This window comes from Pelodiscus sinensis, chromosome 1, assembly GCF_052426305.1.
Source record: "Pelodiscus sinensis isolate ZL-2025 chromosome 1, ASM5242630v1, whole genome shotgun sequence".
Lineage (NCBI taxonomy): Eukaryota > Metazoa > Chordata > Testudines > Trionychidae > Pelodiscus > Pelodiscus sinensis.
The window spans coordinates 153,845,656-153,864,019 of NC_143052.1; the positions used below are offsets into that span (position 1 = coordinate 153,845,656).

At 47.4% G+C, this 18,364-nt stretch overlaps 1 protein-coding gene across 3 annotated transcripts in view; it reads right to left on the reverse strand.

The window, feature by feature from the left end:
* Positions 1–18,364, reverse strand: part of ATP1B1 (ATPase Na+/K+ transporting subunit beta 1) — a 111,148-nt gene that overhangs the window by 9,861 nt on the left and 82,923 nt on the right. Inside the window, exons 1-2 of one of the 3 annotated variants that reach the window (XM_075907040.2) lie at positions 15,713–16,121; positions 11,475–11,603 (exon numbers count right to left, since the gene is read on the reverse strand). In XM_075907040.2, coding sequence (XP_075763155.1) covers positions 11,475–11,603; positions 15,713–15,812 — 229 coding nt within the window. In that variant the 5' untranslated portion in view covers positions 15,813–16,121. Of the gene's footprint in view, positions 1–11,474; positions 11,604–12,837; positions 12,926–15,712; positions 16,122–18,364 lie in introns of those variants that run through there. The other 2 variants (XM_025189030.2, XM_075907047.2) reach the window with 2 other exon arrangements.

Genomic DNA, 18,364 nt, shown 5'->3' on the forward strand with positions numbered 1-18,364 from the left:
GTAACTAGTCGTATTACTAGTCGACTATCAGATAAGCCTTTGCTAATCTGATAGTCGACTGGTTACTTGCATCCTACTGCTGATCCCTACACCCACCTCTTTCCTCCATATTCCTATACCCCCATCCTTCCCTAACCCCTCCCCTCTGTACACGCAACCGCCTGTCCCCCTGCCTCCATTCTTATATCCCTCTCACAATCCCCCCCACCCATTCCCACACACATCCTTATCCCTTTTCCTCCCTCCCTATGCTCACCCTGCTCCCTCCCACCAACAGGCAACCTAACCAGTGAAGAAACAGCACCAGGCCCATATGCAGGAATTTCAGAAGGGCCGGGGCTGCTACAGGTGCTGTGACAGCAGGATCAGGGCAGCTGCCTGGAGAGAAGGGGCAGCAAAGAGGCCATTTCTAGGGTGCTGTGATGTGGGGAAGGGGTATGTCTGTGGGCAAAGGAAATGGAAAGGAGGCAGAGGGAGAAGCTGGAGGAAGGGGCAGAGACCAGGGGGTTCCTTTGGGATGCCAGGGTGAGAAGGGGGGATGGGAGTCTGAAGGGCTGAGGACACACATGGAGGATGGAAAGAGGGCCAGGGAGCCATGCAGTGAGGGGGGTCTCCAGGCACCACCATGCAGACACACCCCTCCCGCCCCCTGCATCCACCTGGCTACCCTGCCCCCACTGGGTCAGGTTGGCAGCTGCCCCAACACTGCTGAGCCTCCCCTCTGTGATGCCTCAGGGATTGCCGGCTTGCAGCTGCAAGTTCCACCAGGATGGCTCAGCGCTAGTGCAGCCACTCGGGGTGTGGAGGAGGACAGGGTGGTGGGCAGCTGGGGACATGGAGCCTACCTCCGTTCCTGGTGTAAGTGGGCTGCGCCCCAGGCCTCACACTAGCTGAAGGGGGGGCAGAGAGCTTGGGAGGAGCATGGGCTTTGTGGCCCCCATCCCCAGGCAGCAAGCCAAAGCTTAGCCCATCCCATGCACACAGTAGCACACCACAGGCAGCCACCAGAAGGGGACATGGCACAGTGGTTGCTTCCCCCGAGCAGGGGGCCAGCCCAGCACACAGCCAGCACCTTCCCTTAGCCACCAGGCCCCACATCATAGAATCAGAGCTGGAAAAGACCTCACAAGGTCATCAAGTCCAGCCCCCTGCTCAAGGCAGGGCCAGTCCCAATGTTACTTCCCCATGGGCCTGCTCTCACGTGGCGCTGCTGGGAAAGCCTCCAATGTCCCCAGGTCCAGCTGCCCCGAGCCTCTACCTGGAGTTTCCCCCTCTGAGCAATGGGAGCAGCGGTGCTGCAGCCCCATTCTCTTGCAGCGGGCTGATCCGGAGCAGTGACCAGGCTATGGATGGAATCGCTCCCTGCCCCGGACACTGTTCAGGGACTGGCAAATCCGCCTGGTAGCCCAGTCTGGGCAGATCCTGCCTCCAAATAGTCCTGCCTGCTCAGCTCTGGCTTGCAGCCTTTCGAGAGGCACAGTCTGCCCAGGTCGGGCTGCCAGGTGGCTTTGCCGATCCCCGAACAGTGTCTGCGGCAGGGAGGCTAAGAGACGCAGAGTGATGTGATCACGTCACTCTGTCGTCCTGCAGGAAAAAAAAATATTATGAATAAATGGGGGGGGGGGGGCGGGAGATTATGCAGATAGAACAACTCAAGGTTGGAAGAGTGAGATGGTTTCTAAGAATATGCCTAAAATCCACTAGGGGAAGACGTGGATTTAGGAAGCAACACAGGCAATGTTTCCTCTAATCTTTTGCATCCATGTGCAGAATAATGTTATGTGCACCACCAGCAGAAACAAAACCCTACCTGTGGGCACTCTGCTAATAAGCTGGGTGGCCTCTGAATCTCTCAAGTGGCTGCACAAATGCCATTTACAGGGAACACTGAAGTTAGCAATCCAGGATCTAGTTATTTAGAGGCGCCTCTAAGCCAACAGCAAGAGACTTAGTATCTGAACTTTAGCTCATCTAAGGGAACTGAAGAACCCTCCTCCACTGCTTCTGCTCTGCTAGAACAGCTCCAAACCTGGAGACAGAGGGACACACACTTGGCTTTTTCATTACAGCCTTCTAAAAATCTGAGCCAGAAGGGGTGGTAGAGAAAAAAAATTGATTGTTGTCCTCTCACATTTAGCAAGGAAAATTGGTCTTGGTGTAACACTGCTCTCAAACTTCAGCTCAAAATGCAATTAAGATGTTTCGCTTCCCTGCCACTCTCTTAACTGAGGAAGAAGAATGCATGTGGACAGCAGCCTTGGATTAAACCAAACTGGGAAGATCTATTCTGACAGCAGGACAAAATTCCCTCCCATGGTGAATGATGGAACACAGGAGGAAAATCAGAACCAGAGAACGCTCCATTCTTCAGTGAACTAGCCGTTTCATTTTTACAAGCCTTAAATGGTGAAGTTTCACTGCTAAGCATTGGTTTGCTCTTACAAGTTAGACTGACCTGGCTACACCAATGAAGGCTTTGACGTTTTTGCACCCTCGGGGCCAACGTCAGGTTGAACTAATCCCCAGCGGAGATGCAGCAGGGTTGATGGATCTATACCGCAGTGCTGCAGCATTGATACTGTGGCACTGGAGGTGGAAGTTGTGCTACGTCACACTGCTCATCTGCTGCGATCCGAGCAACATGAGGCTGTCCAGGCAGATCACTAAAGTCACACATGCAGGATCAGAAGGCTGACAGCTACATGGAAGTGGGGGGCAGAACTGAATGTCAGCCAGGCATCCTGAACACTACTCCAGCCCCATGTAGCCTCTGCACTTTACAAGCAAAATTTACTTGCATGAGCTCAGAGCACAGGCAAACCATTACCTGTGCACTCTAGAAAGTACTATACATCCTCCCCCCTCCTACTGATCTCCTCTGGGCTCTGTGCACAGAAACAGTACTGACTGCCTCCGTTTGATCGGTGTAAATGGGAACATCATCCCTTGAGTAGAACACTGCCTTTGAGTCCAGAACTCGGGGTTCCTTGATCTCTATTACCCCAGAGGCAAGGATTTGAGGCAGGAGGGAGAAGGCTGAGGTAAAGGGGAATAAACAGACGTTACATGTACAAAGGGAAAACAATTCCCTTAGTCATTATAAAAAAATTTATTAAATATTTGCACTCACATGAGGCCTGGGTTACATTAATTTAATGCTTTGATGCTGAAGTTTAAAATAATGGGAACCACAGTTCCTGCTGCTTTTGCAGCAGCCTCTGCCACAAACTGTAGGATCACTCGGGACCTGGTTACTTTCAGCCCGTCGCCTTTGCTTTTCAAGCACAAGCAGAGTGGCATTTGCTTTGACAACTTTCACACAAGTGTTTTGCCAACAATATTTTCTCCAATACAGGCTGAAGCTACTCAGCTGCCTACACAGGATCACAATTCCAGCAGGTCTTTTCAAAGCCAGTTGAGTATTTTTGCTTATCCCCCACTTCTTCCCTCCTCCCCCACCTCCTCCCAAAGTTGGAATTTGTAACCTAGGAGACAAAGATTGGCTTTTGTGTGTCCCCCCCCCCCTCCGCCCTGCAGGCAGCCCCCAGGAGCCAAAGATAGCTAGACGGCCAATCAGCAGAGCTTCTGGTTTCAAGTTTTATTCCAGGAAGCAATTCTAGCCTTCTCTTAGTTCTCCCTTTCATGTATTTTGGCCTGGCTGGTTATTACAAATTGGGAACTAAGTTACCTTCTCCACTAGCAGAATTAAATCCTATCAAAATTACAATTCTTTGTACAGTCTGACAATCATTTCTTTTCTAGAAAATGTCAGCTTTGCTAGCTACACAAAACCCTTTTTGATAAATATAGCATGTTAGCAAAGTAGCTTTTAACCCCTTCCCTCCCACTCAGCTTGTGAATATTAACACACTAGTATCAGAGAGGAAGCCGTGTTAATTGTTGTTTATGCAGATTCAGACTAACATACTAGTCATTTGACATCAGCATGTGAGCTTCGGGCAACACCATTAATTTCAACTGATGTAAGCTTGTAGGAAAGTCTCATGCCCCATTCTTCTCCCTGTCCTGGCAACTGAGAACACAAATGAAGCCTAGCAGAATATCATATAGAAGCTGTAAAGTGCTCACTACAGTGTCAGACAATTCAAGCTTTGTACTTGGTTTGGTGCACACAGACACACAGGGCTGGCCCACATCATTGTGGCACCTGAGGCAGGGAGCTCAAATGACACCTCCATACCCCCTCGCTTGGGCCAAAACTTTGAAAGGTCTCAGCCAGCCAGCCCAGGATCTTGTTCAGGCAGTTAATTGGTTAAATGCTAGGCAAATCTAGCATTTAACCGGTTAACTGATTAACCAGGATTTAATATCCTAATTTATATTCCAATGGATTTTATTTATATATGCAATTTTGCAGTAATAGTGTGCTGTGACACATTTGTATTATGTCTAATTTTGTGAGTCAGTAATCTCTTAAATGAGGTGAAACTTGGAGTTACACAAGACAAATCAGACTCCTGAAAGGGATACAGTAGAGAGGAAAGGTTGAGAGCTACTGCCCTACAGTATATCAGAAAGGCACTATTGGCTCTTCTGTCCAACTCCCAAAATTTAATAGGAGCCTAGCAGCTAGTGCACTACAGAATAGTCTCTGGTTTCCCATCCTCCCAAGGGCTCATCCCATGGCCCCAGGCAAACCACTTAGGCCCAGTCAGCAAAGCACTTGAACATATTCCTTAATTATATTCCCTTCAATAGCGCTGATGTGTGTGCTTAAGAAAAAGCATGTGCTTATGGTGCTTTTGAGACTTGGGACCTTAATCTCTCCTATCAGAGAGGTGGCCATCTATAACAACGAGGAATCCTGTGGCACTGTAAAGTCTAGCCGACCTATTTGGGCATAAACTTTCATGGGCAAAAGCCAACTGTGTCAGACACTGCATCTGACAAAGTGGGCAAACCCACATAAGCTTCTGCCCAAATAAACTGGACAGTCTTTACAGTGCCACAGGACTCGGTTGTTCTTAATCTCACCTGTGCCTCATCTTACCTATTGGAGGATAGGAATACAAGTGTTAAGTAATCCTCACAGCATCCCTGTGAAATCAAATCACTGGTTTTCCCTTCCCCATCTCACCCATGTTACTAACAATAGTGAGAGGGCCTAACTTACACTTATTATATCCCACCGTGTGCCCAGCCTTCTAATTTTTGCCAACAAACATTCAGCCACCCAAAAGAAATGCTTTTCAATACTCTTAAGAGAGGCAACAGCTCAGCCCACAAGAACATTCCCACAAGAGAGCAGTGTGAGCACATTTAATGGGAAGCAAAATGTTTAAATGGCAAGAGAAGAAACTTGTATAAAGTGCTGGGCTTTTCCCCATAGAAAGAGTTGACAGGGAAATACTGTAGTTTGGGGGAAGACATTAAATGAGGAACTTGGCTGTAACTATAGCGAGTAGTGTTGCTTCATAACACTGTGGTCATTGCCAGTTAAAGACAATTGTGGACTTAAGAGGGCACACTAAGTGCAGATGAATCTGGCATACACAGATCTACAACAGTCATGGGTAATGGGTAATGTAGACAACTTCCTGGGGCTGTGACATAGCTGCCCAGCTTTCTGGCCTCCAGGCATTCCAGCCAAGAAGGGTGGGGCCACACTAACCACTGGAACGGGGGAGACTAAGGGGCATGGGGACGTTCAGGGCAGTACCTTGTGGGAGAGGGCGGGTGAAGTGGTTGCGAAAGGGGCAGTGCATCCGCTTGCCTTTCCCAGCTGGGCGCTACAGTTATTCTTAGCAAGCTACTGCCCTCAAGATCTTGTGAGGTTTAGTAAGCTTAGGAAAAACCCACACCAAGACAGAACAAATTTAAAACTCTGATATACTGGGGCCACTCCTATTTTCTAGATGCCCCCTCTAGGAAAACATGTGCTCACTTTCTCAACGTGGCTGAGCAACCAGGTTCCCGCTGCAGTTTATGCTGCACAGATTCCCCTCTTAAGAGGTGAGACACAGAAGATGATGTAACATGCTGCCTGCAGAAAACTCTCTCCAGGATGGTTGCAAACTCACCAGCTAAAATAGAGAGACCTCTATTTCATGTACTGCTGCTATGTAAGCTAAGTGAGCCAATCAGGCACTATGTACCAGAACAGCCTTTTCCATTACACCACTTCACAGGCAAAGAAGGGAGTGGTTTAAAGTGCCAGGAACCCTTTTTAAGGACTATGATCTGACAGAAGAGTCTTTTCTGCCACAGTTTCTGAAGGGAGCCTCTTCTTGTGAGGTGTGGAGTGGCCTGCCCCTCCCCGGAGCCAGTGGAGGGTATGCACAATACTTCATAGGATCAAACAGCAAGAACAGAAATACACAGACAAACTGATACTATTTTTACGGTGTGCTACACCAACGTTTAAAACAAAATGTTCTATTCCATCACACATCAGTACTTTAACCAAATACTGCACTTAAATAGGGTTTAGAATTCTATATGCATTTTCCTCTTGTACTTTTAAAAGAGAGTCAGTTTGCTGTAGTCACAATGTTGGACATTCATTCCATCACAATCCCCTGGAAAAGCAATGTTTTATGGATAGATACAAAATTTTAGTTTGGTCTCTGTGTGAGCATAGTCTCTCTAGTGTGTTAAATGCACACAGTAATTAGCATAGTAATACCATCTGGTATAGAAATGGCACTTTCTATCTCTGAATGGTATACCCACGTCAATATCACCCAGTAAAGAGCAGCACAATTCTGATTTCATGACAGCAATAGCATTTTTACAGAGCAGTGAAGCGAACTCACAGCATTTATATAACATTATCTTCCGCAGATCTTAAAACTTGTCCTTCTAAAGCATTTATTTCCCCTTTCTCCAATTTGCAAAATGGTACAAAGGAGTCACAGCCAGAGACTGCAACAAAAGTCAGATTTTCTATCTCCTAGTCCTGTAACCCTGTGATTTCTGTATTTATTGCTAGTACATTTAGTGATTAAAGTTGCCCGTTACTTTATTCCACTGCCCCCACATAGATCATTAAAATTCCTGGGCACATGCTATTTACTGGGTAATATTGATTTGTATTTTATGTGGTCAATAATATCCAGTGAAACAAAATTTATGTTTTATATATTCTCCCTCTAACAAAAAAGTTCTACTTGACCATTTTCCAGTAGGATAGTAAATTTTATTCATCACCACTGTGATCGATAAGAGTCCAGTGAGATTTTGTAGCTCGGCTGGTCAATTCATCACCATTTTGCAAAGTTGATGTAATATTAACTCATACTTCCATAACTGAGAAAGATATATTCAGAGGTCAAACAAACAGCAACTGCACCTGTATATGATGAGCACTACACTTTATTTCTGGGCTTGCAAGAGGATGCAAGGCTTATGTACACTTACCTACTCCCTGCTAATGTGCAAGTGACCTCTACTGTCCAGTCAAGGAAGAGCAAATACCAACTTGTTCCAGGAGCCAGAAGGATGCTTGCCCCAATTTAGGGTCTTTTAACCCATTCAGTGCACTAATGTTAAAGTCTTGGGGCTTAAAACATCCGTAATAGGAAACAGGAAGGAAGGACATACATATTAAAGGACAGTCTGTTCTTGACTGTGAAATGGAATGTTGTCATGTTGGTACCATTTGCATACACAGACTCTATGCTCAAAATTCCCAAGTCTTCAGAAAAATCAATGCCTGCGACCTTTGCTTAAAAATGAAGCCACTTTGATTTGTACAGTGACATGGATTAATGTCATGAAACCAACCCACCTTCCAATTGTTTTGTTAAAAGTCTCTTTGTACAACATTTTTAAGAACTAGTCAGTGCTGTACAGATTAAAGTTTTATGAAAAAACCAACCCTTTCAACTCTCAATCTCAAATTAGTAGTCGTTTTGAAAGTCTACCACTAAAGTGGAAACACTGATAAATTTAGTGCAAGCAGACCATGTGACGTCAGACTGTCCAGCAGGTCAATATGGACATGACAATCTAACTCCCGGCTCTTCAAATTTCTTCATCTTGTGTATTTCCAGAGTGTAGTTTTCTGGGGCAATTTTTTTTCCCCATCAAAAGCAAATTGTTCCTCCAAAACTAATACATATAAGGTGCAGTGCTTGCTCTCATTATCCTAATAGCCACGATTAATGCTATAGTATATTATCCATTTTTCCCTCTGGTGCCCCATCAAAAAAAAATTCTGCTGATTGTTGACCTAAGTAATGAGTTTTCTCTTGCAAATCATAGAATCATAGAATACTAGGACTGGAAAGGATCTCGAGAGGTCATCGAGTCCAGTCCCCTGCCCTCATGGCAGGACCAAGTACTCTCTAGACCAGGGGTGCCCAAACTTTTTCAAAGAGGGCCAGATTTGATGAAGTGAACAAGCGTGAGGGCCGACCATTTTGCCTGACATTCTTTGAACCATTAAAATTAAATGCAAATTAACTATTTTATGCAAAGTTTATTGCAAACGACATACTTTTCATTTCGTCACATGGATGACAAATCTAAACAGGTGTTAAATCACTCTGCCTTTCATATCTGAAGGCCAGATGAAAAAAAAAATCCAGGAAGCTGAAATATATGTCAGGAACATTGTAAAGTACATTACATATTATTGGTAATAAAGGTTGTCTGTCAACTTTTAAGTTCAAAAAATATGAACAGGAACATAACACCAAGTATACATGTTGTGTCCAAATATATTTATAACTGATTTAGACCAACTGACATTAACTGAGATTTTACAATGTATTCATCTCAATACATGTGGATTCGTTGGGGGCCATAAAAGATAGATATTGCCAAATTACCTGTGGGGCCGTATTAAACCGGAACACGGGCCGCAATTGGCCCGCGGGCCGGACTTTGGACATGCCTGCTCTAGACCATCCCTGATAGACATCTAACCTACTCTTAAATATCTCCACAGATGGAGATTCCACAACCTCCCTGAGCAATTTATTCCAGAGTTTAACCACCCTGACAGTTAGGAACTTTTTCCTAACGTCCAACCTAAACCTCCCTTGCTGCAGTTTAAGCCCATTGCTTCTTGTTCTATCCTCAGAGGCCAAGATGAACAAGTTTTCTCCCTCCTCCTTATGATACCCTTTTAGAGAACTGAAAACTGCTATCATGTCCCCCCTCAATCTTCTTTTCCAAACTAAAACCCAATTCTTTCAGCCTTCCTTCATAGGTCATGTTCTCTAGACCTTTAATCATTCTTGTTGCTCTTCTCTGGACCCTCTCCATTTTCTCCACATCTTTCTTGAAATGCGGTGCCCAGAACTGGACACAATACTCCAACTGAGGCCTAACCAGCGCAGAGTAGAGCGGAAGAATGACTTCTCATGTCTTGCTCACAATACACCTGTTAATGCATCCCAGAATCATGTTTGCTTTTTTTGCAACAGCATCACACTGCTGACTCATTCAGTTTGTGGTCCACAATAACCCCTAGATCCCTTTCTGCCGTACTCTTTCCTAGACAGTTGCTACCCATTCTGTATGTGTGAAACTGATTGTTCCTTCCCAAGTGGAGCACTTTGCATTTTTCTTTATTAAATTTCATTCTGTTTACCTCAGGCCATTTCTCCAATTTGTCCAGATCATTTTGAATTATGACCCTATCCTGCAAAGCAGTTGCAACCCCTCCCAGCTTGCTATCATCTGCAAACTTAATAAGCGTACTTTCTATGCCAAAGTCTAAATCATTGATGAAGATATTGGAGAGCCGGTCCCAAAACAGACCCCTGCGGAACCCCACTTGTTATACCTTTCCAGCAGGATTGAGAACCATTAACTACTCTCTGAGTACGGTTATCCAGCCAGTTATGCACCCACCTCATAGTAGCCCCATCTAAGTTGTATTTGCCTAGTTTATTGATAAGAATATCATGTGAGACTGTATCAAATGCCTTAATAAAGTCTAGGTATACCACATCCACTGCTTCTCCCTTATCCACAAGACTCGTTATTCTATCAAAGATGTCAAAGCCAGATGTTGGGATGGGGTGAGGCAAATGTTTCAGCACCTGGGGTGACATTTACTCCTTCTGAGGCATCACAAAAACCCAGTCTGAGTTTCATCCTTCGGAAACAGCTTCCTTTAAAAAAATGTTGATGGTGAAGCTTCTGGAGGATATGCACCTTTTGATTTTTGCTTCGAGTGATTATATAGGCTAGACCAGTGGTGCTCAATTTTTCCAGGCTACTGTACCTTTTTTCCCCCAGGAGTCTGATTTCTTATATATCACCAAGTCTCACCTCATTTAAAAACTACTTCTTTACAATAATCAGAAATAAAAATACAAAATGTCACAGCACATTGTTACTGAAATATGGCTTGCTTTCTCACTTTTACCATGTAATTAATAAAACAAATCCAATAGGAATATAAATATTGTAATTTATATTCCAGTGCACAGAGCAGTATAAACAAGTTGGTGTGACATTTTAGTTTGTGCAGATACTACCAGTGCTTTTTACATAGCCTGTTGTAGAACTAGGCAAATATCTTCAGGTGTTAAGTACTCTTGGAAACGCATGTACCCCTGGTTGAAAGCTGCTGGGCTAGAAAAATATCCTTGCTTAGCTAGAATATAGCTTGCTGCAGCAGGTTCTCCTGCACAAGAGCCTTGCCTGCAGCCTCACAATTGTCCCTTAAATACCCACTGTTATTAAAAGCTTCTGAACTGTTACACAGCAAGCGGTGAGAGACAGAGACAAATCGTTACCATCCCCAATGCCAAGCAGCCTCAAGGTCATTTGTAATGTGGGAAAGCAGCAGTTGCAAGACTCCTCCCTCTACACACTCATGTCCTACCAGTCACTGACTTTTAGTAAGAGCCAGACGGCATAACAGACTGGATCTGACAAAGCGGGGAATCTGCTGCACTGCCAAGGCATTCTCTCTGCTTTGACCTAAAGCAAACTGTTCAGAGATGCTGCCTAATTGATCGCTCTCTTTTTAAACTGATGCTGTATTTCACCCAGTAGCGACAGGCTGTTCATTCGCTACCGTTCATTCAAACAAAAGAACACTAAATCCGTGTGTGTGTGTGTGTGTCACTTCCTCCCCCCCTCCAAATGTCCAAGACACTATAAGCATGAGGTTATTTAAGCCTCTAAAAACCCTGAGATATTGATATTGTTTCCCTCATGTCACCAATGCATTAAACAAGAGAAAGAGTGGAGCAAATCATCCATGATCACCACTCGATATAAAGGGGCAGACATGAAAATAGGAACCCAGGAATCCTGACAGCCTCACTTCTACCCATTGCAAACACTTTTCCCTTAAGAGCAAAATACAATGCTGCGAACATAGGTTGAGAAGAGACACAGACCTGCTTGATATTTGTGAAAAGGCTGACCTGCATTCTACAGCAATGGAATAATATTCCATTATCACTCCCAAGTGAGCAATAAAATGATCCTGCTTGAAGTGACTTGCACAGTCAAGCAGAGGCCTGCTTTATATTTAAAATTACCTGGTGGTGCCACTCGATCCTGATATTTAGGTTCAAATTCACTGATCGTGAACAACATCACTTGAATGGTCCCAATGAATATGCCAGCCAGGCAGCCATAGAAGATCAGGTAGAAGAGAAGGATCTTAACTGCAAGAGAACAGAGAGAATAATCAAGCCCTTGGTGCAACCATGTGTCAGACAGCGAGAAACATATTTGTGTGGTACCCGTGCCTAGGAGCCCTCGTCATAGACCGGGGCCCTGTACAAGCAGAACTATTTTCACATTTTATACATGTCACATTCTAACGTATTAAAGATTACAAGCCAACTTTTTTTGTTAAAAACATACGAAGGTTAGAAGTTCTTTAAAATTGTAAGAGATACTTGTTTCCTAGTTGCTTTATGAGGGGCTGGTTTTCAGCAAAGCAAGCCCCTGTGATAGTAAAAGACATCTTGGAAGTGCCTGTCCTTTAGATGTTCAGCACTGCCACAACCTCACTGACATCAGCTCCTTGTTAGCATTGAATCTTGGTGCTGGAAATTCCAAATGAATTAGCATTTCAAACTCAAATGAATTCCATAGGGATTTGGGTGCCTAATTCTTTTAGGATTCCTTGAGAAATCCCCACTCTTCAACTATGGGCCTAATCCCACACCCATTACAGCCAATGAGAGATTACTAGAAGCAGAATTAGGCCTCATTTTATGTATTGTCTAGTTGACTCCAGGTGCAGAGAAGGCACCATAGCATTGCTGTAGTTTGACAATTTCTTATAATGCAGCCAGGGTTTTATTTATCACACCATCCAGCTGAAACAGCTAATTATACAACCCGATTAAATCATGTTGAGTCTAAAGAAAAGGGAGGGTCTAAATCAAACACACAAGACAATAAAAAGGAACACACCGCTACTTGGAATCTGGGTATCAGTTACTGGTTTACAAGGATTATCTCATCTGATTAACTGCATAGTAACATGCTGTACTAGGCATCACCAGGCAGCCTACAGGAAGGATAAAGCAGTCCATGCCAAGCAACTATATGCTAATCAAGAGACCAGTAACAGCAAATGCAAATACAGTCAGAGGCAACAGATGATTTGAGAGGAAACCTATCTGACTTCAGAATGCCCTAGGTCTGACTGTCACTCTAAAACAAAGACTCCTCTGAATGGAGTGAAAATAGATGTGGGGGAGGGAAGCACTAGAGTTCTGGGAGAAGAAAGCTTTCCTCCAGTGCTCAATCACAGAAAAGCAGCCCAGTTCAAAATACAATTCCCTTCTCTGGTGGCTTTTAATTATTTTCAGACTTTGAAAGTAACAATAGCAGGAATGGGCAAGACAGAATGGGAAAAAAAATCTAAGATAGCGGAGCCCTGACCTTCAACTTCCTCCTTCCACACTGGGGCAGGGCAGCAGGAAATTAATGAAATTCCAACTGTCCTCGGCAGCATTATGTTCTGGCACACTCAGAGTTAATCACACTCTTTCGTATCCAGGAAGCTCTAGGCAAACGGTTGTGATGTCAGAGATTTGGTAATTTTTTCCAGACCAGTCAAAGGAGTGCTGTTGCAATACACCAAACAAGAGCACTGCTGTCTCATGTGCTTGCTGCCTTTGATTTTTTTTTAAATCACATCAAATGTCTAATACCAGGAGGTAGCATTAACATCTCTCCCAACCAAAATACTGTCAAACAGCATACCAGGACACCTACATGAGCCTGATTTATAGAAAATATACAGTGAATCGAGCAACAAAACACAAGGGTTTACAGAGAAACAAGTGCCTGCTACAGATTGGTGTATAATAGATAGGCCAGATTCTCACCTAATGTACACTGTCATAGCTCTGCTAACTTCAATAGAGCTACACCAATTTACCCCTGAGGATCCAGCCCTAGATATTTAGGTGATAATGACAAAGACCATATATTCGGCACATCTGAAAAGTCTCTCAAGCTCAGAGTGGGATAAAAGCCAGTAAACGTACTTCCAAGCGCTTACAAATACTCTGCTCACAGAAATATATAGTGAGAACTTCCTCTAGTCTATCCTACTGCTGCTGCTGCCTGCCAAATCTAAAGATGGCAACTCCGGATGTCCGGTTGATCAGTCAACAGGGGCTGACTTTAACAATGAGGGTGGCAGGCCAGCTTTGACTGGCAGCAACTAACTGACTAAGCCTTTCAAAATTAATATGCAAATAGACAACTCTCCAAGTAGTATTTGTAATAATACCACATGCATCATGAACATTACATTAGATGTGACACTTCTTGCTTATAGAGCTATGTTAAGGTAAAAACATTTGTTTCCCAGGTTCTGAAGTAAACTCTCCTAGCTGGCTTTAACCATCACTCCTCCCCAGCTCCCCCCAAAAAAGGAAGAATGGAAAGGAGAGATAAAAAGTCTACAATGTCACAATTCAAATCAGGGGCCTGGCTGTGCTGATTAAAACCCAGTTAGGTAAAAAGGAGCCCAAGGGCAGAACGCCCTCTCCCCAAGGACAACCATGCCTAGGGGAGAGATACATTCCTTGTTTTTAAGGACAAAAGAATGTATGATCACCACTATCCTTGATGCCTGGTTGTTTAAAATGAAGAAAAAAAAAATCAATGGACTGAAATATTTTAACGGTATCTTCTGTAACTTTCACTGGGGGCAGAGGAGAAATACAGCAGTGACTCACAGCCACATGCTAGGTTAAGCTAGTGAACTGGAGCCAGATCACTTGCTATTTCAGGTTTGTTTTATTCTACAGAACTGGAGCTTTCCTCTGGAGTCAACTCAAAATGAACTAGAGCTTTCAAACTATTAGAATCCAAAGCAAACAGATATGGTTGTAATAGAGAACAGAGAGGCACAAAAGAGCCAAAAAAGATGGAGAAGAAAAAACTGGGAGATGATGCCCTAGAATGGATCTTCACAATGGCCTTTGTATCTATCTGGCTACTTCAATGCAAGCTGAGATGATGCATCTTCTTGCCTCTGACTTAGGAGGAGTGGGAAGAACCAGACCAGAGAGAAGGGAAGGAGGTGGAAACAAATTTGAGCCATTGTGCACCTCATGGGCTCACTCAAGTTACATTTAGTTGCTAGGAGACTGGCTCCAAGGACTTGCTCATTCTCCCCACCCAGCCCTTTCCTCTCTACCCGAGCTCAGAGGCAGGTTATTCCTCCAAATGGAGACAGAGGGAAAAATAAATAAAACTCAAGAGGCCCATGCAGAGAGCCAGGAAGCCAAACGCCAATGCCCTACTACAGGATGGCCTGGCCCGAGAGCCCAGTGCCTGGTTACCTCCAGCTTTGAGGTGTCACCTTGAGACTAACCTTGAGCTCTGATGCATTATTAACCCTTCACTTGCCCAGCCAAGCAGCCCACCGAGCTAGCTGCTGGATTCCAGGGGGTCGCAGTAACACTAAAGCCCCTCGCCTCAATTTCAGGGCCGATCCCTCCCACACCTTTGAGCAGAGCCCCGTCTCCTGCCACGCTGCTGGCTCTCTCCGCAGTTTGCTGGGATTCAAAGCCCCCAGTGCCAGCCGCATTGGCTCCTCTACAAAGGCTTTGATGCAGAGGAGGATGGTGGGAAACTGCTAGAGGTATGTGTAGGGCTGCTCGCCCCCACACGCTAGCGCCCACCCCACCCCTACCGCAGTCACGACTCAGATTTAACTACATCGGTGCCCTTCAGCATGACCTTTCGGAGGCAAAAAAAAGGGACACACCGCGGCAGGTTTGCGCAGGGGGGAGGCGCTCAGCCCGGCAGGTTTCAAGGATCGCTGACAAAGCCAGAGCACGGCGAACGGGCAAGCCCCGAAGCGGAGGCAGGGCTCCCCCGCCACATCAGACCATTCCGCCTGCAACAATAAGCCATGCGTCTCCCCCAGCGCTGCCGCAGCGCTTCCAGAAAGGAAGGCAACCCGCCGGCCACCAGCCGAGGGAGCGCAGCAAGGAGCCCAGCACACCGGCGCGAGCGTCAATCCCCAGCGCCGGCATGTACGATCAGCCGCAGGAAGCCGGGGATGCAACGTTTGTTCTAAATCCTGATGCGGGAGGGAGCCGATCTCACTGCACCCGGCAAGCGTCCCCACCCCACCCCCCGCCACCTCTCCCTCGAGTCCGCAGGAGCCTTAGCCGGCAGCAGGGGAGGGTGGCTGCCTTCCCCGCACCCCCAGCCCACAGGGGGAGGCGGCGGCGGCTGCCCCTGCGGCAGAGGCTGGCGCGCCAGGGGAGGGGAACGGGGAAGCACTTACACCAGCTGCCGCCGGTCCTGCCCAGAAACTCCTTCTTCTCCGAGTTCCAGATGAATTTCTTCCAGTTGCCATCGCCTTCCTTGGCCTTCCCGCGAGCCATGAGGGAGGGAGCGGCCCCGCCGGGTGACACGAGCAAGTCCTCGTCCCCTTAGAGCAGAGCGCGGCTGCCCTGCCAGCAGCTTCCCTGGCTCCCGGCGGCAGCTGTTGCAGGCGAGAGGGGCTGCGCGTATCCCGCCCTGCTCGGGGGCTGCGGGCCGGCCCTGGCCGCTGGGAGGGGGGGAGGGCACAGACGGGGCGCGCTTGCAGCAGGCGGCGACTCCCGCTGGCCCAGGCGCAGCGAGGGGGGCTGCTGGCAGGCGCGCGCCGGGCAGGGACCAGAGCTCGGCTGGGGCCGAGCGTCGCGCGGTGCTATATCGCCCGGCTCCCGGGGGCTGGCTCCGCCCCCCGAACGCCCCCCCAGCCAATGAACGCGGGCGCTGGGCTGGGGAGAGGCACGTGGCTGAGCTGCAAGGCGGGTCTGGTGGTAGCGTCCCCCCCCCCCCCTTCTCCCCGCCTCCAGCGCACCTGCAAGGGAGCCCGGGCGCGGGGGAGCCCCCACCTGTAAGGGCGGGGCGGGGCCCTGGGAGGGGGGGGGGTGCTCCAAGCCCGAGCCTCGCAGACCCAGGGGGAGCGGTGGCTCCAGCAGGAGCCAGGCTGAGCCCTGCGGGCGGAGCGGGAGGCAGGCGGGCGGGGAGAAAGCGGCCCAGAGGAGGTGGGGTCAAGGGGCCCTGCAGCGCGGCGGGGTGTGGCTGCAGCCCTGCGGCCGGGGAGTGGGCGAGACAAGCTGCTAGACAAAGGCAGGCAGAGGCCTGGCGCCAGCCGCACACCTGAGCCCCCGCACGTAAAGGGGGAGCTAAGCAGTCAAGGGCGTGTCCGGCCGCAGCCCGCAGCAGGAGCATCCTGGTGACCTGGGCAACAGCTGCCCCTCCCATGCCCTAGCAGCACCTGGCCCTGCGGTTCTGGCCCCCACTTGCCCCCAAGGATTTCTCGCAGCCCGGGGGCTCCCAGCGGCGAAGTCCCTACCTTGCAGCTGCCTTTGGCCACAGTTTCCCTCCCCAGCCCCGGGATTCCCACTTCCCCATGACCTTGCATACAGGGACTCCAGCCCACTCAGCTGGAATGAAAGAAGGGTACCACCAGCCCCGACTCATCTCTGCCAGGAACTCCTAGGCTTAGATTTTTGCATAGCAATGACTCATCAGAGGGCGGGGGAGACACATATGGTGGGCATCGGCTCTCCTTTCCTCTCTGGCAGCTGCTGCAGACTGGCCTAGGTTTAAAAGGCTGAAAGTTATCTGCTGCCAGCAGGAAGAGAGATGCCTCACACTTTAAAATCATTTTATCCTCACTTTGCAGCCTCCCTCCTCTCTCTGTATTTGCTTCTACTACTTGCTACTGAGCAAAGTGCAGTGGAGCTAGTGTACACTGTTCCCTGGGTCTCCTCCTATCAGTCTTTCCTCTGGTCTAAGTCAGACTGCCCTCCAACTCACTCAAGGGTAAAACACAGCCATTGAATATTTAATGCAAATAGCATGCCCCATGCTGTGTTTGTGCTAAGAACACCTGTTAGGGGGAGGAGAGAAAGAGACAGAGCCTGCCCATGCAAGGGTGGGGATGGATCCCTGCTTTGGGGGAAGAGGGAGGGGAGAGGGAAGACAGGTGCTATGCCATCCATACTGTCTGCAACAGGATGGTAGGGGCAGATTAGAGCCTGCAGTGAAGAGACCAGTCCAATGGGTGGTAGTGATCAGAAAGAGATCAGGGAGGACATGCAGCTAGAAGGGGCAGGACAAAAGGATGCCCTGGGAGAGGGTGGGAGCAAGCATGCACTAAGGACCAGGCTAGAGTATTTTCTGCTGTTTGACCTTAAGGCACACACATACGATTTGACTCTTAGTTCCCCATCAGGAGCACTGGAGAGCACATGGTCAAACTCAGCACACCCAGAGAAGGATGAGCTGCCCACAGCTACTGACTGATTAGATTTTTTTTTGTTTTTTCAAAGCCACCTCTCAGCCTGCTAGGTACCTGAAATCTGAGACTGGCTCAATACTGCAGAGATATCACTATGGAGCAGGCAGGGGGTAAAGTGACCAAATGTCCCAATTTTATAGGGACAGTCCAGATATTTGGGACTTTTTCTTACACAAGTGCCTATTACACCCTCTCCACCATCCCAGTTTTTCACACTTGCTATCTGGTCACCCATGCTGAGGGGCCAGCAATTGCTGCCCATACCCCAGTGCTGGGTCAATCTGTAGCCATGCTTGGTGGTAACTACTCTCTGCCACCTACCTCTGCCTGTCTTTCCTGGGTAATTGACCCCGTACTCAATACTGCCAAGCCAACCGCCAAAACTAGGCATTAATTTCTGGCCCATCACTCTTGAATACTCACTCTTTACTATAGTACCAACAACTAACACTGTGGCCTTTTGGTATACAAGAGCTTTTCTTCCTCAAAATGTTTTACAGAGGAGGTCATGATCGTTGTGGCTATTTTATAGAGGGGGAAATAGAGGCACTAAAAGGTGAAGTGATTCCCCCAATGGCCGAGCCAAAAACATGATACAGGAGGTCCCCAGAGTCTCAAGCCAATACTCTGTGCTTTCTA